The sequence below is a fragment of the Tigriopus californicus genome, chromosome 3, assembly GCF_007210705.1.
Source record: "Tigriopus californicus strain San Diego chromosome 3, Tcal_SD_v2.1, whole genome shotgun sequence".
NCBI classification, from domain to species: domain Eukaryota; kingdom Metazoa; phylum Arthropoda; class Copepoda; order Harpacticoida; family Harpacticidae; genus Tigriopus; species Tigriopus californicus.
In genome coordinates this window covers 6,097,169-6,120,174 of record NC_081442.1, presented here as the reverse complement: position 1 = coordinate 6,120,174, position 23,006 = coordinate 6,097,169, and the positions used below count along the sequence as shown (strand labels likewise).

The following is a 23,006-nucleotide window of genomic DNA, read 5'->3' as shown; positions in this document are numbered from 1 at the left end:
AAAAAAAATCTTGATTGATCCCCATATTGAGTGATGCGATGTCTCAAAATCCGTATGATGCTCACAAAGCAAGAAAGGGGGAAGAAGAAAGACTGCAGCACTCTTTTCGGCATCAGGGCCAGCATCTTACATCATCTATAGACGGTGTGCTTGTAGATTAAAGGCAAAATATATTGTAACCAATTGCGTCCCGTAATTATTGAGATGGTTCACACTTTTTGACTCGGTTCCTCGTTTCTTAGCCCATATTCTAAATTAAAGAAATCAATAAAGAACTTGATTGCCTAGCATTTTGGAGACAGTCTGAAGAATGCTTTCCGAAGCCATTATCGTCTTTGAAACATAGATGGTAGCCGTGAGACTTGTCACTCTGACTACAGATCTTGCCATTGCATTGATAAGTAGGGTTTTTGTCAGATCAGCAAAATCCCTTCCTTTCTCATCCATCTTTGACGATAAAGTTTTTTTTTACTGGGTTAGGCTGAGCTTAATGGGAAAATCTGGGAACATAGACTTTAGAGGACAGTAGTAAAATTGGAGCAACAACCCAAATCATACACCATGAAATGAGCAATCTAAACGGGGGAGAGCATCCACTATGGATTATCCAAATTTGAATGCTTAAAAGTGGGTGGCCGCGCGTTTGTTTCCAAATACTCTGGCCGCTGCCTGCCTGCCGAATGCAATTTACTGAAGAATGCTGAGCGGACAATCGAGTTGTGCCTTGCGGCCTTACCTCACTGCACAGTACATCTTGTCTCTAGATAGAAAAAGCTGATCCACAATTTCCCTGCTCCCTGGCAAGGCTGTGTGGTGGTAACCTTGAGGATAATGGCCCATTTCGTTCAAATTGTGTTTCAGGATGTTGTGGAAGAGCGTTTCAACATGGAATACATCATCGCCATTGTGATTGCCGGAGCGCTGATTGTGCTCATTGCTTTTGTTATCGTCACTTTAACGGCTCTACGTTGCAAAAGACAACGAGAAAAGCGAAGACGTAAGCGAAGCTTGGAGCATCAACAACAGCAACAACAACAACAACAGCAACAACAACAACAACAACAGCAACAACAACAACAACAACAACACTCCAATAAAGCACACTTGGTCAGATCTAAGAGTGGAGGCGAGATTAGTTGTGCTGACTCCTTGTCCACACAGGTAAGTTCAATTCCAAACATTGCGTATGGCCTTTAGCCTTAGGAGGGCATTTTAATTCCATCAGTTCCATGGGTTTTCTTTACCCATCTTGGGTCAACTACTAAAACCATTGGGAAACTACCTTCATTTTTTTCATGGCACCTTATTGCCCATTTGCCCTTGCTCTAAACGCTTGTTTTTGAGCAGAACTAAGCTTCATGAAATGAGTCCCTTAATTATCAAGAATTGTTTCCTTGAAGTGATATCCCCAGGAACAGTAGTGCCTTTCATTGCCAAAGGTTCCTCGACAATTCCATGCAATTTGATTCCACATGAATACTTTGATTTTTTGACCCTATTCATCATTTCACTTGTCTACTGAAAGCTGGTTATGTTCTAACAGAGTTTTAAAGTCACAAAGTTTCCCTGTTTAGTCATGAATAGAGGTCAAAAAATGGACCAGCACATAAATAGTCTTTTTATGCGCTAGGAAACTTTAGTAGATATAAAGAGTATGAAGAAAGGCAAAAGGGCGTCTTAGAATTGACACAGAGGTTAGTTAGCTCTTATATTTCTTAGATTTTTCGGTGACATTTCGGAAAATGACTGAAGCGCCATGTGCGGTAACGGTAACCTGTTAAGGGTCTAGTGTGCGTTAACAATCACAATTACATAGACTGAAATGTAACATACAGTATAGAGTGAAATAACACTAATAATTATTGCTTTCTGTTTTTCCTTGCAGTGAGTCTAAAACTAACAAGGAGACCTACTTACCACAAAATTTCAATTAAGATAGGAAGACAAAAAAGACTAAAAGTTATTACTTCATTACATGATTGGCATTGCAGTTGCAACCACTTCCCAATATGAGCGTACGCATATATTTCTAGACACTGGATGTCGGACGATCGACCACCCGGTTGGTCAAACAATACAATAAACAGGTTTGTTAACAATTCCCAAGTGACCTGCCATTGACCTATTTAGCTAACTTAGCTAACCAAGTGATCGGGTGTCCGACATCCAGTGTCAAAAAATCTATGGGGTAGGGCACCGTAGCTAGGTGAGCGTACTCTATTCACCCTTACAACGCAGAAGCAATGGCGACTTGTCAGGATTTGATCATTTAAGGGAATCAGATCTGCAATTTCAGAGGTAGAAACTGGTTAAGCCAAGGGATAACAGGAGTGTAACGTGCCCATACCCAATAGCAGGTGGCGCTTATTTGGGACACTTGAGCAATAAACCCTCCGAGGGACGCCTGAAAACTGGTCCCTTTCTTCCCAAAACAAATCTGACGTGACGTCTTCCTTGAGCATTGAGTTCTTTTTGGGTTGGCCAAAAAGTTTTCAGACATGAAAGGACAAATTTTGGACACACGATACAGATGGTTGAATGGCAGGTAATCTTGTTTGGCTTTCGCGGAACATCATACGAAGAAAGAGAAGCGCTCCAAGGTTTTTTCCGTGGACCCGTATGATGAATGGATCCACTAATATTTGTCTCTAATCATAACTGATGAGGCTGAGCAAAATCCCATCCAAGTTTTTAGGCTGGTTTGTGTTCGGTTGCAGGCTTAATAAATAAGACGCCATCAGGAAAGCTGCTAGCAGTACACACTAGTACCCATTCACTCCAGCGAACTTTTGAGGGACAGAGGCTAAGCTTGTTGTTATTCAGGTCTGACGTTATTCAGCAGGACACAAACCAGGCACAATAAAATTATTGAGCACTCAAGGAGCCCACCCATCGGGGGTCACAACTCTAGTGCCAACTTTTCGACCAGAACTCGATGATGAACACTTGAGCGCATTTTTGCCAATTGTTGGGAACCGAAAATCGAGTTCCTTTCATCAGATCTTGAATGATTGCGGAAAAAACGAGTCTTTTTATACATTTCTGCAATCCCAGCAGTGCCATTCGTCCCCTCTCCTCCTCCTCTTCTTCCACATTTCTCTTCTCCACGTTTCCTCTTCTTGGGTACAATATGATGGAACAGGTCAGGAGACTCCCAAGCATTTGGAACATTTGGAACCGGAGAAAAATGATGAGATCTGAACAATATCCAATAGACGAGTGCGCTACGATTACGGACCGAACATCAATTGCTTCCTCCTTTAGCTCACTTCCTTCCGATTCACTTGAACACAGATTTACTGGAACTACTCAGCAAAGCAAATTGGAAACGTTGACAGTGATTCAAATTCAATCTCGGTTTCTGTCTCTGATTGTCTGTCGGGAGGAAATGATTGTCGTATTTTTCTTCAAAATGTCTGAACAATTTTGATGGCGAACATTCTTGCCGCCGCAATGTGGATTGAGCATCGTTGGCTAGTCGTGGAGAAACCATGAACCGATGAAAGAGTATTGTTCGCACGTGATGGGTGATCATGCTTTGAATCTCCCACTCTTTCTCCCTGATGTCTACTGCCTGACCTAGAGTGTGTACCATAGTAGAGCTGCTTTTTGCCGAAAGTTTTCTTTCTCTTCTCTCGATCATATCCAACAATGGAGAAACCAGAAACCTCAATCTCCACCTGCCATTGCCGAGGCCATGGCTTGGACAAGCCATCCACTACAAGCACAGAATCGTATTCCAGGACTAATTTTTGATAGGAACGAATAGAATATTGTCGATGTCAGTACTTACAATACGCCCCGCACACGAGCGGGTCCATTGGTCCCGTCTTTTGTGGCTTTAGTGGAGTTGAAGGGGGGGAAGGAAGGGAAAGAAGGGAAATGACTCCCTAGGGATAAATGGAATACATACTAGGGTACAGTAGGCCCAAATGGTATTCATTGCCAACGGATCTTGATTGCAATCTGACCGTTGGGATTCAAATGATTTTATATCATCAGCTTTTGATGATGTTCCATCAAGGCCTCAAGGCAATTACATGATCGATTCGATTATTCACTGGTGTCCTTGAGTTCTTGTTTCAAGGATTTCTTTTAAATCATGAAACAGATAAATGAAAATAAGTGCTCATACATAGATAGGGACTGGAAATTCAGGGTGATAAGTGAAGTTGTAAAAAGGTTAACATTGTGGAATTGCGTCAGAATAAGAATTTCAAAATTACTCCAAGACCGTGAGAAAGAAGTTAGTCGACAAGCAATACTGTGAGCATTATTTCACTCTCACTCTTGAGTAGTTTTGGGTTGCAAATTCAATGAACCTGCTCACTTTTACAGCATTCGTTACCTTGGGCTGAATTGAGATTTAACCTTGCAGTTCAATTCGCGATTGATGTATTTCTTAACGCAATTTGACCCCCTTTTCCAATGTGCACAGATTCACAAGGTTACTTCTTATAGAGCTCTAGCTCAGGGCTCAAAATGCATCAGTTCCACATACATTACCCTCCTCCCCCCTTTAAGGCCCAAATCAACCAAGTTATCCAAGGCCGTGCAACTGCAATAAGAATGACTTTCCTCACAACCCTATGCAAACATTATGATATGTACTTTTAGGGTACGCAGGAAAAGACACCACCACCTCTCTTTGAAATCCGTCCATTGCCTTTCACACTTGGCGCGTATTTTTTAATCTTGTGATTGATGATGAAATATGACTTGTTTCGGCACTTAACTTCTCAAGATTAGACTGACCGGCGACCACAAGCGTGCCTATCGCACTTTCTATTTCTTGGACTACGTAGAGTGTTTTCCTCTTGCCGTTATCGTTATCATCATCATCATCGTCGTCATCTTGGAAATTTCTCTCCCTCTCTCTCCCCCTGGTTTTAAAGGCTTGCTCTGAGATTGGGTTTTAACAGATTTGTCGACATTTCGAGGGCCGCTCACATCCTGTCCGTGGATTTGAGTATGATGATGGCTCCTCCACTCGTGCTCGCTTAGTTGCCATTTGTCGGTTAAGCAAGAACACACAACATCTTTCCCCATTAGCATTAACCAATAGCAAGTCCGTACAAAGTAGACGACCGACATTCCTGTGCCAAGGCAAAGGCCAAGGAAGAACAAAGCGGCCTTCCTGAGGAGTCGTCTTGCATCGTCAGAGACTCATCTAGTCGACGAAGCATGACTGCTTAAACAAATTGCCGTCGAGCTTCCACTTACGTACGCACTCTCTCGCCCTAACCTTTCACACTCACGGGCAGCTGAGCATTGAGCAAGTACCCATGAGTGCAGTAGTCAGAACCATTCAGGATCAAATGAGGATTGAAACAATGCATCAATAGTACATATACAACCAAGGACATGCTTCTTCTGCTTTAGCCTTAGTTGCAGTGACAAGACAAAAGACCTTCAAAGAGGATGATTCACTTTGACTTCACTTCGAGCCTTTTGGAAAACATTGCATTAACATATGTGTACTTATCGTACATACATACGTACGCGTAGGTGCGTTGCTCGTTTGAACCTGCATCATTAAAATAAGTGGAAGAACGCCACATTTCCGCCTTGGAAACTGTAGATCTGGCCTTGACCCAAGGCTTCCCGTACATTATCCTTTGCTTGGGTAATCAGGAACTCAAGGTCGAAGATGATGCATGGGACCTTTGGAAATATATCTTTCATTTTCAAATTTCATCTGGAAGTTGGAAAGTCAGTTCACCTCTTCTTGACAAAATAAAGCAATGACTCTCTAGTTCTAGAAGCAATAATATCTCATCCTTTTTATCCAACCAACGGCAACCTTCAGTCATATTCATACTGTAAATTGATGATCTACCTCTTTTGAAGCCCTAACACCTTATATGGTCAGTCTTTTGAAGTTTCCAAAGACCAATGGTAACGCGCGGGAATGAAAGGCCAGACCAATTTTCCTGCCCAGAGGGATATGAAAGGTCTCCTGTTCTTGGAAGAAAGGTCACATGCTTTGAGACAAAACCAATCAATCCCAAGTCGAAAAGCTTCGTACGAATGTAACCTTGTCGAGCCTTTCAGGGTTGACAATGTTTCTTCTGCTTGTACCAACTACCTTTCACAGTACAAGTTACAAGAACTTTCTTGGAAAAGTGCAATTCCAAAGCAGAAGGATTGATCTCTCTCATTTCCGTCCAGGATTGATCCTAATGGTGGTCCATTCAAGTCGGGGGTTTTCCTGGTCAGAAATCGGAAATCTTGGTCTAGGTGTATCAAGAGAGATGAGTGAAGGAAAAGTACACATTGTGTTTTCGTTTCCATCAATTTCAATTCAATAGAACAATCCTCGACCTTTTATGTTGAGGAGTACTACATACGTGGATCAACGTGACCAAATTGCCTAGATGAATGGGTAGAAAACTTTCCCATTTCCGGTGGAGGGGGTCTTAAATTAGTGGGAATAATGAGGTTTGGGCATTTCTCTAATGAACCCAAGTCTTTCCTTTTGGCCTTGAATAACCTTAGAGGCGAGTTGCGAGTTGCGAGTTGTTGTTGTTGCACTTGTTGTTGCTGTTGCCATAGCTTGGCTATTTCTCTTTCACACGTATACAGAACACTCACATACAGGCCTTGATAGCTCTAATGCTTCCTAATGCTCACCTTGTCCAAAAATGAGTGGATCCCAGCAGGATTCCACTTGGACCACTATATTTAAGAGCAAAAAAAGAATGCCTCCAATGAAAGACACGGCCTTCTTGCACTTTGGTGTTAAAGAGCACAAAAACTGGCTATCTTCCGCACCGAATCTCCAATACACATACACCTATGGTTCTGACACATGAAATGCTATCGGAATTGTTTGTATGCCTAGGGCTTTGTCATGGCTTAGATTAACATAGGGCCTCAAGTGTCTTTCTTCTTACTAATAAAAAAAAACCTGACTGACGTTGTAATTCTGCTAGGACTTCTCCTCATTTTCTAGTGGAGCACTACTTTGGGACAGCATTAAATGTCAGAAAGGCATAAGAACCAGAACAAATCTTGTTTTAATACTCAGCTTACAAGATCACGTGTGCAAGCTTGTTGTGCCTCGGCATTAGCTGTTTCTCGTTATTCTTCATCAGAAAACTTTCGCATCAATTAAATGCATTTTCTCTCCCATTCTAACCATGCTTCCCGGCAATGGGGGCCATGTTTTGTGTGCCGGCTTGTTCAGAATGTCCCAATCGAAGAACTTTTCGTGCCCGGCATCACTCTATACAATTGGGTATCCTTTAGAACACAAAGGCCAACCTCAGTAGCGACTACGTAGAATTGTCTGAATTTGACATTTGCTCCAACAAAACACAAATCATCATTTTGGTCTTGATAATTTGGCCTGACGTTATTTACAAGCTATGCGTCTCGCTTTCATACTGAAGCTTCCGTGATTCAAAACCGTGCCCTCCTACAACAATGTGGATCTATTTGCAATAATTTTTTTCCATGTTTCCTGAAGCTAGAATGCGCCTTCAAAGATGCTGTTATATGCTAGTCTATTGAGGAACAAGAACGGGCATTTGATGTGTAAATGCATATTCTGCACTATTGTGCACACGATACTTGGTGGGTGCACCGTCATCCCAATGAAGTCCACTCATGTACTAGTACAAATACTGTATGTGCACGTTTAGTGGGCGTGTTAGAAAGGAGGGATAGGAAAATAGATCTCGATCCTAATTCGCGTGTGTTGTTCTTCGCTTTAATCTTTAGCCACATTCGATCTCCCTCGTCTCTAGGGGAGGTAAGCAAGAAGTATCTATGGGGCTAATGAGTGATGAATGAAAGGATGATGGGAAGACAGCTGAGGAAGTGGATGATAGGTTCAAGTTCCCTTCAACCCTGTCCGGTGGTGTATGCTCGTAGCTCTCTACCAAGGCGAATAACGCCTTTCCTAGCTTGCCAACTCGGTGCATGTCAAGCCTGGATCGGAATGGGAAAGTGAGTAGAAAAGGGTGGATGAAGGCAACAATGAAGAGCCAAGGGGCCCCTGAGGAAGGAGGAAAATTAGCAGCTTGTTCAACCCTTGATTGATGCATTGGTTGGTTGTCAGAGTGACCGGTCATTGACCAGTTCTTGCTTCTAGCTTTATTTCGATTGTACGTAGTTTTTTCTCCTTGGCATTTTTCAAAGCGAAACGATTTTGACGATAGTGGTAGTTATTCGAATCACTTTTTTGCAGCATCATAAACTTCACCTAAAAACAACAATGGGGCATCCAGGGATCAGCTCAGAGCTGGCAATTGAAATTAATGAGGAAATACATTAGGACTTTTTCCCTCCAGAAACTTGCCTTGAACGTAAACAGGGCCCTTCTTTAGTACCGAACAAATGTTTGATGTACTTTACATCCTTGCGTTGTGTCAGTTGATGAGGCCGTTGTATCCTCCGTACATTATTGCTTTTTCCTTGAAGGCCTCGCCGAACCTTACCTTTGGCCTTTTGTCTTTTCAGATGACTGCATCAATTACCTCGGGCAATGTGCATATTTCAAGCAGCAATACCAACGGCGGGCCATCATCCAATGTGGTCAGTGCCAACCACCATCATCATAATAATCATCCTCATCATCTTTATCACAATGACTATCAACAACAACAACAAAGCCAACAACAACATCAATCTCACTTAACAACAGCTTCCAAATCGAACAGTCAGAGTTCGTTCACGGATCTCACTTCCGACACGAAAACATGTGCAACAACAAAAACCGACACCTCCTCCTCGTCGATAGGTTCCTCCGCCTTCAGTAACACTAATAATAGTAATGGTCTCAATAATTCCCAATTGCTGACTCAGGGCTTCCCATCCTCAACGGCGGCAGCCTCAGCTTTGTCCGGACGGGACGAAATGAAGTTGGCCCTTTCCAATGCCATTATGATGACGGGCGACCAAGTGACTTCTGCGGGCATTTCCTTGGATGAACGGGAAGACAGTAATAGCAGTGCTAGTCTCAATGACGACCAGGATAGTTATCACGAGACCACACTCCACCAGCTCAGTCATCTTCTGCCTCAGCAAAAGATAAAGGCCTTGGCCGCCAGTGGAGCGAAAAGTGATACTCACCACCATCGGCACCAACATTCAAACCCAACCCATTCTCCACATCCGAAGTACCCACAGCAGCAACAAATCGTGCAGCATGCCCAAGAGTTCCAGTCTAGTGGACGGCCGCCGTGTAGCCCCAGTTTTGATTTGATCCAAAGTGCACCCAAAGCAACTGGAGCAGTTCAAAGCCGCGGCTCCACGGCTCCAGGGCTCCAGTCTCAGCTGGTGGCTCTTTCACCTCCCACACCATTTGCCGATGATTCATATTCATCAAGTGGGGTGAAAGATCATTCGTCTTGCCTAAGGAGCCACAATAACAAGTGTACTTCTCGAGTGCAAGGAGGCGAGAAAGCCCCACACCCCAAACACTTTACCATGAAAAAGCAGTCCTCACAGCCATCATCATCATCATCATCATCACCGTCGCCGGCAAACAACCTGAAATCCAGTCGGCAATGTCGGACGATGCCTCGAAAACTCGCCAAAGATGGGAGTCGAGTGCTGCCCCCACCTCCACAATACAAGGGTGTGCACTTTGCACCCAATGTTCGAAATAACGAAGATAAATCCACTCCAAATTTCGTCATCCCCACTGAAGGTCTTCCGACTCGGCCGGCTCGAGGACAGCCGTCCGACCATATGGTGATCATTTCGTCCTCGTCGGAAACCGTTCCAATTGTGGTGAGGAGCAAAAATGGTCCCCCGACGATGCTCAAGCCTTTCCAAACTAGTTCATCCATGACGTTCACCAGTATTAAAGATGAGAATGGGCCCATTCGAGGGGCCGAGGCACACGTGGTTGGAGATCTAGTAGTAAAAGGAGGAGGTGGAGGAGAAGGAGGAGGAGGAATAGTAGTAGTTTCGGAAGCTAATAAAGAATCGGCAACAGCCGTGACGGGGAAACCCGCTCCACTCAAGACCCAAGGCAATGTGCAACCCTCAAATCCTTGTCCAACGCTGCCAGCTCCTAAACTGGCTGTCAATGGGTCTGCCAGGGACGAGAGTCTCGGCTCTCTGGGAAGTGAACAAAATTTCAATGAGAATGACCTTCTGAACAAGACTCCTTTTGCCTCCTCGTCTTCCTCGTAGTCGCGGCCGGCCAAAGGCTGGGGTAAGCCTCTAACCGAGAGGGGTGGAAGGAACGCGTGGAACGGGCAACTCCGAGTCAATTCGTTTCTGGTGGAGAACGACATTTCAGAACGAGTCCCAGCCAAAAAAAGACTCCCTCTTTGGGCTCACATACTTAACTGGTCCAGCTTTATTGAGATGATTTCCTCGGAGTGGCCGACATGAGAAAGGTCTGAGCTATCGTACGTCCGCATCTTTCTTGGGTGGGTGGTAGAACTGGCCAACACGAGCGGATTATGACGAGCAAATTCAGCTAAGAATGTCCACTTCCGCATTGAGCCGCAGTCCATGCCCCACCCATCGCTCGGATTCGAATACTGATTGTTACTCGAGAATTCCCGGGGGAACCCATTCGATCGAGTGACCCCTCTCCGATCTAAAACAAAGAAAGAAGCCACCCATCCACATTGACGCCTGCTAATGTCAGTTTTGTTTGCGAATCTTTTCGATCCGAATTGTTCTCAGGATGATGAGTCGTGGGCTAAGGATGAGTAAAAGGCGAAAAATGGGGGAGCTACGAGAGGCTCGATTCAGGGCGGTGATTCAACGTCGAGGCGTTAAAGTGGGAACAATGATGAGAGCTCAATCCCGAAACGGTGGGGGAGAAAAAGAACAAGGCTGAAATCGATTGGTTGTTCCATGGGACACAACTGTGGACTGACTGCTCCGCCATTGCTATTGCCACCACCACCCATCGTTTGACTACGTAAAGAAGGAAGGAAGGAAGGAAGGAAGGAAAGTGGGAAGGAAGCACCCAAAACCAAGGGGAGCAAAGTATCATTGTCATGATCTTCTTCCAATTCCTTCTTCGTCCCTTCGCCCCTGGAGGCCTCTGAACTTGATGAAACAAGACAAGCACGAACGGAAGAAAGTGGACGAGGATGGGGAGTTTAAGGGGAGAATGAGGATGAGGATGAGGATGAAGAAGTCTCGGCTGTAGATCCCAGCCCAGCCTCACGTGGGCGACGACGCCCTATTCCGACAGCAATTCCATAAAATGAGCGATTGTGTTTACATAATCTGAATGCCTTCGTTTGAAAACGTGTTCTCCCTTTTGTGTCATGATATATGAAGAGAACTCCCCAAAAGTGCCAGGATCACTGTTTCGACGTGTGTACACAGTCCAGTCCAAGACTGAAGTATCCATCATGCACACTAGCAGAACAATGGCAAGTGGGTTTCAAACCCTTGGGACGTTGACAAGAAAAAGTTGGGTCTGAACTTCATACCCACTGCACAATGAGAGATGACTTCCGGTCCGAGCTTTTCATAGTGTCGCCCATCCGGTCCCAACAGAGAAGTAGTCGTGGTGGTGATGGTGATGGTGGTGGAGGATGCTGCGGTGGGTGAGATGTTGGGCCTGGGCTCATAAAAGCGAAACACAAAAACAGCCTTAGCCAAAAAAAACCCTGTCTGTCCCTTAATAGGACGTTTTCGCCTTGAAGGACAAAAGGAGACAGACCCCGGAATGAGCGTTTTTATTGCCCTGACCATCTGTGGAAAACATATTTCCGCGACTTGAGGATTACAGAGCTGTAATGTTGCAACACTAGGGCCACTCAAAAACATACTCAAACAGACATTGTGGTCGAGCCAGCAAATTTGAGGAGGACCCTTGCTAGTGAGATTTGGAGCCTTTGAAAAATCGTGAAAAAGTGGATACAGACATGACAAATGGCGGCTACCTTCAAATCCGTCACATTGTGTGAAGCACACCACGAAAATGGGCCACCGAAATAGTTTATATCGACGCCATTTGACTGCGATGATGAGACGCGCCCATAAACACACGTGTGAATGATAATGATATTCCAAATTTGGATCCGTTTAGTGAGTGATACGACATTTGAAAACGAAATGAAAAGATTCTGCTCTGTATGTACCGGGTTGATTGACTTACTTTGGTTCCAAGCGTATTCAATGCTCCGCTTGTGAGAAGGCCTGATGATTGCTCTGGAACCCGGCAGAATAGACGCATCTAACAACAATTCTCACTTGCCTTCGAGGGCATGAAAAGTTTTGCGAGGCACAAGGTAATCTATTGATCTTGACCTGACTGAAGGGAGGGAAATCAACTTGAAGTAGACTGGGAAATGCATTCTCAACAAAACAGTAGATGATGAAGGCCGCCAGAAAGAAGACGAACAAGAAGAGCTTTGAGCGACACGGAATGCATTGTCCCTGTGCACCAGCAATTCGGAACATATTACTTTATTATGTAAGTAGTTGGGGTGCCGCTTATCCAATGGCAATACAAATCGTTCCCGTACGTAGGCCTCCTTCTCCCTCACACCCACCCAACCACCCACACTCATACACCCATCCATGGAGTGATGATGATGGTCGTTTCTCGTTTCGTATTAAGAATCCGAGTGATTGCTGCCAGAATGGCGGCTTGACGGGATAAATCTCGGCCTGGTAGAAACTGGAGTAAAAAGTGAGAACGAGGCTGCTCATTGGCTGGTATGGTCGTTGACTCATTCGCTCGGGGAGCCTTTTTCGCTCGCTTTGAAGCTGATGAAGATGGAACAAAAAAGGACTCTTTGAGTTTGAGCGCAATGCACTTCATGTCAAGCCAACTCACAATTGCAATAAAACCCCATACCCTCTGTTAGTGAGAACTAACAGCATCAAAATGTGATTTGTTGAGCAATGAAATCTAATGCGGAATTTTCCAGCTATGAATATCGAAGAAAGTCAAAGGGAGTCGGGAACGAAGGTTCACATTCGTCATTGAATCTTGACATCAAAAGTTGCCTAGATGGACGAACAACAAGTTCCTGTTCTCCCTTCCCCTTGTCCTACAACCTAGTGCACTCTACTTGGGGAGATAACACAGGACGACAAACAGATCCCACTCAGTTTTCTTAAAGTTTTTTTTTCCATATGACAGTACAGAATGATGAAGGCTAGGAGTCGAGTTATATTGACAGAGTATCTGCTTTCCAATCTACTACGCCTGGTTCGATCCTTGGTGAGCCAAGACCAAGCTTCTTCGAGATGTTTAAGTTGCAACATGAGTTGCTGCTTTAACAACTTAAATGATCTCCGGTCATTTCCAAGGTTGAAGTAACACTTAATTTCATTGATAATAGCATCATCAAATGGCAAGCCGAGAGAGAAAGCACCCTCCTGCCATAGGAACAAAGAAAACACACAGAGTGATGTAGTTAGTACATTAACCCATTGTTTTGTAGAAATATGGACTGTGAACGGATTTCCAGTCAAGGATCGCCTGCTTTAGGTTGACGCAACTCTAGGTATGTACCTTCTCAAAGCAAATTCATGCATTAAGAAGATTAGAGCGCAGCAATCAAAGACATAGCATTGTCATACCGTGTTATTGTCATTGACTTGTAACGACGTTCGTTTCAAAGTTATTGACTGCGAGGAGACCGAAGATTTCATTTTTTTTAGTTATTACTGCTGAATTTTGATCTCCTTGTCCTAGTTTCTTGAGCAAGACTTTGGCCATAATATGGCTAGATTAATTCATTTGGCCTGATCTCTTCATCATATTAAGTGCTAGTTTGGGACTGAATGATTGTTTTCTTTTTTCATCCGTTGAAAGTCCATAACTCTACACCGAAGACCGTGATTAGCCGTAGCCTTTAACGGAGAGTCGTTATCTGGAGAAGATTCAAGACAAATGGAGCTCTAGTTCGTTAGGTCGTGTTTCTGGAAGCTCAGCCTTGATCCCGATATCATATTCCAGGAACAGATGGTGTACGTATGTACTCACGGTTCCAATAAAGTGCATCATACATTCCCTCTCTGCCGACTGCTTTGGGTAGGCTATTTGTTCTGAATTCGAGTATTCACTCACTTTACCCCTCCTCGTCGTCTTCGGCGGCGTCCTCCTGACACGTGTCCGAGCTTGTCTTGAGTCAATCAAGCGAATGCACACTCCCTAATTGATCTTGCCAAGGAGAGGGCGCCCATGGGATGAAACTTTGAGGACCATCTCAATGGAATATATGCAATCCGAGAGGGGATCAAGTCTGCTTCGTTATCCAAGTTGCCTCTAGAGAAATGCCAAAAGAGTTCCAGTGGAACGAAACATATTTTAGTCCGGCAACTTCGACGAAACGCAGCCGTAAATGAAGGTGGAATACGAGTGGGCTTCATAGGCATCCATCCTCAGTTTCAAGTCAAGTAGGTACGTAATTGCTTACAAATTTGTAACCGATACGAGGAACTCGATACCGGATGATAATGAAGGTTCCTCCCCATGGTGATCCCATCACTTCTTTTCAGCGGACAACACTCAACTCCAAAAAGTAACAGCAACACGTTAACCACAGATGTAGATGTCCTCCTAGTTTTATACCGAGTTATTGTCAAAGCCCAAAATTTCTGCGAGATCAGGCGGACAAACCAAGAATGGGCATTGCTATTTTCCCGTCTCAGACAACCAAATACGCGTTACTCTCAAGAATTGTTCGTTGTTAGAGACAAAATTTTCGCTTTGATTCACGGGATTATGCATAGACCACTGGAATCTGTGTGATTCCAGCGGTCTATGGTATATGACAGGTAAGAAAAGCTCTGACTGTAAGCTTATGGGGATATATGTGAATGAAAACTAATCAGGAAATAAACCTTAATACATCAATGCGTTTTGTTGCATGATTATAGAAAGCAACCTTGAACACAGCCTGTCAAGTAGAGACGCTTACCCATACCATACCGACTGTCATAAATATTGGATTATTCAATTAAGGGACTATGTATGCTGGATTCTGATTCATTATTACCTTCAGATGTGTTTAGATATAACGACATAACATATAAAGAAGTGCTGGCTGGACAGGGGGAATCAAAGAAAAATATTTAACAAAGGCCGGGTGCTTGAGGGTACAGTTTAATGTTGAACAAATGTTTTCGTTTTACAATGGCAATTCTGTTAAGGTGTCCATTTGCGATACCTTACAAATTCGTTTTCCTTGTGTATTTTTCAACCGTCAGTTATGAATTACTTTTGCTCTAAGGACAGCCACAATTTATGGGGTTTCATGATAATTAATTATTTTCCTTCTTCACTTCAGAACTCAAGAATCAGATTCCAATCCATTAGACAAAGGATTCCCTTCACATGTTAAGAATCTCCATACTAGAGGTGAACAGTGGTTTAATGGCAATGCACAATGAAGTCAATATCACGAGTTTAAGAGATAAAAGAGCACACAAAAAAACGATGACAGCAGTACATTTCAACTATTAGTGAGGCATTCCACAAAGATGGGTGGGTCAGTATTTTCTAAGTATTTTCTAATTTTCTTTTGGACACTTAAACTAATATTCAACACAGAAGAGGTAAACAACACAAAAGAAGAGAGGATAGATTGAAAGATTCAAAAGTGCTTAACACACATTAATCAGTGCAAGAAAGCAAAAAATAACCTTGTTATTCGACATTACTTCACACTTTCATCTACCATCGTGGCTATTCGAGTACGTCCACTTGGAACGTCAATAAATGACGATGCAGGAACAAAATGATCATTAGTGCTTTGTTAGCTGAATAAAATGATTGAGAAGTGTGATATAAGAGAGCTCACATATTAAGTCGAATTATGACAAGCGTGATATTTTGTGAACATGTGTTGGTACACGAAGACCAAAAGTGAGCTTGTTTAGGAGGCCATTCAACTTCAGCGTGTACTATACAGTAAATTAGTTGCACTTCACAAACATGGAAAACGAACGAAGTTTATATACGTAGTTCGAGCTTTGAGAATTGGCTAAACTTAGGGGTTGAGCGAACTTTTTGATCTAGACAAATTGGGTCCTCAAGCCGACTGGATGAAAAAGAGGAACGTCACAAAAAAGGCCGAAACACGCACAAAAGTCTATTTTGATATCTAGCCTTTTTCAACCATGCGGTACATTGAAGCCTCTAGAAATGACTAGCCGTTATTCAGGTTTCATTTTCGTCACCTCAGATGATAATCCCAGCCAAGGGTAGAAGGAATCCCCGCATCGGGTCCATTCGTCACGGTAATAAGGAAGAGAGAGTTCGTTTCATTGAGTGTTGGATAAACGAAATAAATCGTTCCCAAATGAGGAAGATCAGGCACAATCTACACGTAAGGCTCCAAGTTTAGTAGAAAAACGGGATAGGGGGAAAGAGACGCTCCATTCCTCTTTCTTTCTCTCTCTCTCCCCCTTTTCTCCTTTTCTCCTTTCCTCTCTTTCGTTCTTTGCTCCCAGTCTCAAATCCTTCTCCGTTCCTTTCTGAATAGTTCCTCCCCGGATGTTGAAGAAAAAGGCTGGAGAATCATCTGCAATGTTGTGTTCCCTTTTTGCCTGGCAGATTCAAGGTTTAGGGAACAGGCTCAAATGACTGGTCGGGGAACTGGTATTCGAGTCTTAAGTACCATGTTAATCAAGAAAAATCTAAGTGTCAAACGGAAATGATTATAAGTACAACAAGTCCGGTAATGACGGGCAAGGTGGTTCAGATGTAGAAAAACGCCCACTGTGTTGTCCGAAACTATCCTGTCAACTAAAGAGGACAACAAATGTTTCGAAATACGAAAATGTCAGAATCTCTCAATACGTCTGCATCTAAAATAATAATGTTATTTCATAGATTTTTTTCAATATTTTTTTGAATGTTTTCTGAAGTCAGAAACCCTACTCGAACATTTAACATCCAGATGAATTGATATACTCGTTCATGCATATCTGACATTGTTTATACATGCTTCAAAACAATGGAACCACGTAATGTTTTAAAGCATATATATACGTAGAGCAGGTCATTGAGGCACTAGAGGGGGATGAGTGGAGACAACTAAAATATGCATAAAGTAATTCCATTTTATGCTGAATAGTATGCAAAAAACTGGTCAAAATACGCACTTAAATATGCACTTAAGTCCAAATTATGCACCTCAATATGCATTTAAACCCAAATCATGCATTTCAATATGCATTTAAGCCCAAATGTGGGCTTGAGAAGTGAAAAAACAGTTGAAGATCGATTAATCAAAAGAATGGACAATAAATACAAAATTAATAGCAGTTTTGAGACCAACAAGATTGGCAAAGGTAGTAGGAATTTGGAACAGTAACCTTTCTATTTATGAAGAATTTATTTCACCAAACCAAAAAGCAAAACTTTACTAAAATGCAATGTTTACCTAATTTAGACAACTCTTAACCGCTCCTTCCACGTTCACACATGCTATTTCTGTTGTTTTATCCTCTTTTGTCTCACTCAAAGGTATTCAAGCATTTGATTTCACTTCCATTGTTTGCAAAGTAGCTTTCTCTATCTTAGGGGCCCAAGAGCTTATCCGAAGTTCAATCACAAAAAAAAACAATCTGAGCTTGAATGTCTGGAGAAACCATTGCCACCAAAGTGGTTGATGTTCTCCATCTGATATAATATAAGTTGCTTCTTTTGTAAAAATTTCGCTCATTTTGGCAAATGCCATACTTGTTACTTGTTGGTACATCAGACTGGTCATGAGGCACGACAGGGGCGTGTCTTGATGGGGGCGTGCTGAGTTGTAAGTGTGTAAAAGCAAGGCATGTTGGAACAAGGATGCAGCTAGATAGAGGCATGTCGTGATAGGCTTGTGTCTGGATGAGGCGGGAAAAGGGCGTGCCTTGATTTCAATTTGTAAGAGGCCATTGACTGACAAATTCAAATTTGCTGAAGCAAAAAGTCCAAAATGTGCTTGAAAATATGCATGAAAGCGCGAAATATGCAAAATATGCGAATAAACCTACTTTATGCCATTAAACGGATAATGCATATTATTGCCGTCTCTAGTTATGTGTCAGTTGATGTAGTCGATCTCGATTTATGGTAGCACAATTTCCTAGCATGAGAGACGTCCCCGGTTCGATTCTCCTCCCCGGTCTGCGGACTGCGATATTGCCTAAATACCGACGATGGGCCAATATTTTTTTTTACTAATAATATGGTTTTAAGAAAATTGTTTCATGAACATCTTGAGTAAATTTCAAGCAATTTGGTGCACTTGTTATGAAACTATGGTTCTTACTCTGCGAATGGCCCTCATTGTGGCTTTGAGGCAAATATTGTTCTCTAAATTCATTTCAATGCCATCTCTAGTGTGTTTTCAATCCCACTGAGTTCAGAAGCAACAGCTCGTTGCTCTATTGATGAGTTTGTTGGGACTGGCAAGGCTTGTCAAGTTGAGCATTTAGATGATCTTGTAGTCACAGATCAAGATGCTTTAGAGGCCATCAGGGACTTGAGACTCTCGAGCTCCCCTGGCCCTGATGGCGTGACATCTCAGTTTCTGATGAGATGCTCACAGGTTCTTGCTCCTGTTTTCTCGTACTTGATGCGTTGCATCTTGGACCAGGGCAAGTTCCCCTCTTCTCTGAAGGTAGCTCATGTTGTTCCAATTTTCAAAGGGCGGAGATAAGTCACTCCCCAGTAACTACAGGCCAATTTCTCTCACTTCGAATATTGCGAAGGTGTTTGAGAAGATCATGAAGTTCAAACTTGTTGAATTTCTTGATATACATGAAGTCCTTCCTCCTAGCCAACATGGGTTCCGAGCAATTTTAGCACGGTTACCCAACTGATTGAGCATATAGAGCAGGTTCTTGAGGGAATGGAGAGCCATGAATCAGTCGATGTAGTTTATCTCGACTTTGCCAAGGCCTTTGACAAGGTAGATCATGGCCTTTTAGTTAATAGGCTCCATGACATTGGGATCCAAGTCAAGGTTCTCAATTGGCTAAGAAGTTTCATTTGTGGTAGGAAACAATTAGTTAAGGTTGAGGGATCCCTTAGTGACATACATGATGTCAAGTCGGGTGTCCCTCAGGGCTCCATTTTGGGTCCTCTCCTTTTCATCATCTTCATTGCTCCGCTTCAGAAGCTTGTAGTAGTAAAGTCAGTATCTCTTCCTATGCTGATGATACAAAATTGGTAGTTGGTAGGAATGGTCAGGATTCTGGTTGTCTGGCAAAGGTCCTAGACCAAATTTATTCCTTGGTTGTTGCGAGTAACATGGCCTTGAATGGAATGAAATTCCGTTCAATGACCTTTGGGTCGACGCCATTAGACACTCCACTATTAGATGATGAAGGTAAGGACATTGAGCAGGTCTCATCCATGAAGGATTTAGGTGTAGTCCTCCAAGGTAATGGAAAGTTCGATGAGCATATCCAGTTGAAAGTTGGTAAGGCTTTTCAAACATGTGGTTGGATATATCGCACGTTTAAGTTTAAGTCCAGAGATAGTGTCACGATGCTAACTCTGTACAAGTCGATTGTTCAGCCGCATCTTGAATATGCCTCTCCCATTTGGGCTCCAATTAGTTCAGCAGGTTTGCAAAAGCTCGAGCAGGTCCAAAGATGTTTTACTAGGAACATTGAAGATATGAGAGAGCTCTCGTATTGGGAGAGGTTAGAACGGTTGGGATTGTACAGTACTCAGAGAAGGTACGAAAGGTATCTGATATTGTACGTTTTCAAATGCATTCATGAGCTTTGTCCCAACCCAGGATTTAGGGTGTAGTGACCGTAGAGGCTTAATGTGCGTTTTGAGAGCACCTTCAAGCCCTCGAGAATCCAGGCTAGTTAAAACAATGAAGTCCAACTCTCTTCTTTCTCGGGCTCCTTCATTGTTCAATTTGCTGCCCTCAAATATTCGTAGAGTTTATGTAGGGGTTGATCCAGTAGCAAGATTTAAGTCAGACTTGGACAAGTTTTTGACTAAAATTCCGGATCAACCTTATATTCAAGGATTAGCCAGATCAGCCAACTCCAATTCGTTGGTCGATCAAATAATATATATAAATAAAAGTCAAGTATAATAAATAATCTTCTCGTCTTGAACTGCTGGGATTCCAATCCCGGTAGCGGTAAGGAAGTCCGCACAAAAAAATATAAAAAAAATGCTTCAAAACAATTGAACGATATTTCTTTACAAATAAATCTTTTATTGCGACTCTCGGTCATGTCAACTCGTTAAATAATAAAATTGTGTATGTAAACAATTTCCACAAATATGTATAAGATTATATAAAGAAGAAAACTAAAATGGTTAAAACGATAAAACATTCGACTAGTGATATCACAGCAGATATGACTAGAATTGGTTAAGTGCACATGAAAAAAGGGAAGAGGTGAGTTACAGATAGTGCAAAGATTCGTAAGTGATGAAAATCTTGGTTATTGCAGTAGAGTAGATGGGCAAGATCCTTTGTCAACTCCCGTGGCTGATGGCATTTGGCTGGGAGACGGACAAAGGTACGTGACCGCCAATACTTCGAAGGGATGTTGGGCTAAGGACAATAAGGTGTTATCAAGTCCTTGACCGGAGAGGACAACTTGTGTCCGGACATAACCTCCGGAAAGGTCAGGTTCCCAACACTGTTGGACACTAATCTTGCCAGCTCGATGGTGAGGGGCTCGGTTTCGCATAGAAAATGCGTCCATGCATTATTGGCATATTGGGGCACGCAGAGGTATCGTTTGAGGAATTTGGTGAAGGTGGCATCGGCGGATTTGAGGGCGGATTGGGCGGAGTTTGGGAGCCAGAGGTGTAGGCCATAGAGAAAAATTGGGGTGATGTAGATCCGGAAGAGTTGAAGAACTATTGGAAGGGGGAGATTCTTGATGGGAAGTCTATTGCGAATGTATCCGATTCTGGCCCTAGCCTTGGTTATTGTAGATTTAAGGATTTTGGTAAAGGAGAGTTGGGTGGTGAAGGTGAAACCGACATAGTTAAAACTATTGACGATTTCAATCGAACTATGATTGATGTAGAAGGAGGTGGGAGGCAGACGACATTTATGGAAAACTATGGCCTTCGTCTTGATGTTATTGTCTTGAAGGCCATTCTCTTGGCAATAACCATGGAGCGCATTGATGGCATTTTGCAATTCCATGGCTGAATCAGCCAAGCGAACCAAGTCGTCTGCATATTGTAGATTTTGAACCGGAAAACATTTGATATAGGGGCCTTGGTGTGTAAGAGCTTCTGGCAGGTCGGATACATTAAGATTAAAAAGAATTGGAGATAGTGGATCTCCCTGCGGAAGGCCAACGGAAGTGAAATAACAAGGGATAGGTCCTCACCATATCGAATGGAGCTTTTGAGTCCCGCATAGATGTTGGACAGCAGGACACAGATTGAACGCGGAACTACCCATAGTTGGAGTTTGAGGAATAACCGGGTTCGGTTCACCCTATCAAATGCTTTAGAGAAAGCCATAAAAGCATCGGTACACTCTCCTCTTGTTGCTGATGTTAGAATGCACAATTTCATGGTGGAGAGTAGCTTCTCCGTAGACCGAATTGGAACTGGGGAAGGAGATCCCTATCCTCGGCAAATCCGGAAAAGCGAGCAGCTAGTAGGGTGGGCATCATCTTCAAGAAGGGTTTTAGAGGGCAATGGTCCGATGATTGTCTGGAGTGTCCCTGGGCCCTTTCTTATGGATGAAGAAGATAGCTGACTCCATCCACTCTGGTAGGAAGAAAAAAGAATGGAGGGCGAGGCTGAATAGATGTTGAAGGAGTGGCAGGGCTTGGGCCCGGAGAAGTGACAGTTGGAAAGGAGAGACCCCAGATGTTGATGGGGCTTTGCTCTTCATCTTCTTGAAGGCCACGTCCATCTCGGGTTCCGTGAAGGGCTGCAAAAGTGTGTGGTGTTCTTCTGGGCAGCCCTGGACCTCCTCCAGTACTGTTTCTGAAGTTGAAAACAGTTCATGGTAGTGGAGTAGGAATTTACTCACGGGACTCTCTGAGTTACTGGCGGGCTTTTTGGCATGTTTGTACAAGCCCGCCATCCGGGACGAGGCCGATGAAAAGAGCAGGTTCTTCACTTCCAACCTTTGGTGGGCTGACTCAACGCTCCTCAGAGACTTGTGGTCCGCAATTCTTGATATCGTATATTGCTCCCAAGTCTCTGGTGTTTGGCTTGATATGGCACTACGCAATTTTTGGAGCATTTGACCCCTCAGCTCTTGGTGGTAGGGACTGAACCACGGGGTCTTGAGTCCTCCTCTCCTCTGTACCAAATGCTAACTTTAAATGCTTGCGAAATGCCTTGGGCCACTGCAGCTGGATTGCTCACAACCCCGGTGTTGATGGATAGCTGCAGGGCCTCAAGTTGAGCCGCGCACTTCCGCACATTGACCACGCACCTCCCATTTCGAGTCACGCCCAGATGATGGAAATTTCTGGGCATCTTGAAGGTGACTGAAATCGGGAGGTGATCAGAAACGGCCAGTGGATGGACGAAACTGGCCGTAGATGGAATATTTACTGATATGAAAATGTGGTCAAGTACAGAGGCGCCCCGGGAGTAGGTGTGTGTTGGGACTCCCGGGTCGAAGCGCAGAGTGATTCTCCATTGGCTCAGGATCTGGGCGAGCTCGGAGAATTCACTTGAGTGAGGGCAAATGTTGATGTCCCCATCAGTGATGACTTTCTCTGGATTCTTCACCTTCTGAAGGATGGATGTGAGGTCCGAGACGAGATCATCATAGCCCGTGGTTGGCTGATAGTAAACGCCAATGATGGTGAAGCCTTGGGCATCCACGGCTATGTGATGAGGAGAGGATGAGAGAAGGGTGGGCTCAAAGCGTTTGGTAATATAGAGCTCCAACCCACAGCTGGGACGACCACGCCCAGCGGGCTTCCTGGCATGAACTACGAAGCTCTGTTTGCCAGGAAAACAACTCTCGTATTTCTCCTCGGTGACCCACGTCTCGGATAAGAAGGTGAAGGCGTGTCCTCGGATCTTGTTGAGACACCGTCCCGCTCCAGCCACTCGCAGCATGTTCGCCCGTCCATGACAGTTGAGGAAGCAGGGC

General features: G+C 43.6%; 1 protein-coding gene across 1 annotated transcript in view; it reads left to right on the top strand.

The window, feature by feature from the left end:
- Nucleotides 1-10,351, top strand: part of LOC131878111 (uncharacterized) — a 20,499-nt gene extending 10,148 nt beyond the window's left edge. The window contains exons 5-6 of the mRNA XM_059224013.1: nucleotides 862-1,161; nucleotides 8,467-10,351. Coding sequence (XP_059079996.1) covers nucleotides 862-1,161; nucleotides 8,467-10,149 — 1,983 coding nt within the window. The 3' untranslated portion in view covers nucleotides 10,150-10,351. The remainder of the gene's footprint in view (nucleotides 1-861; nucleotides 1,162-8,466) is intronic.
- Nucleotides 10,352-23,006: the final 12,655 nt, after the last annotated feature.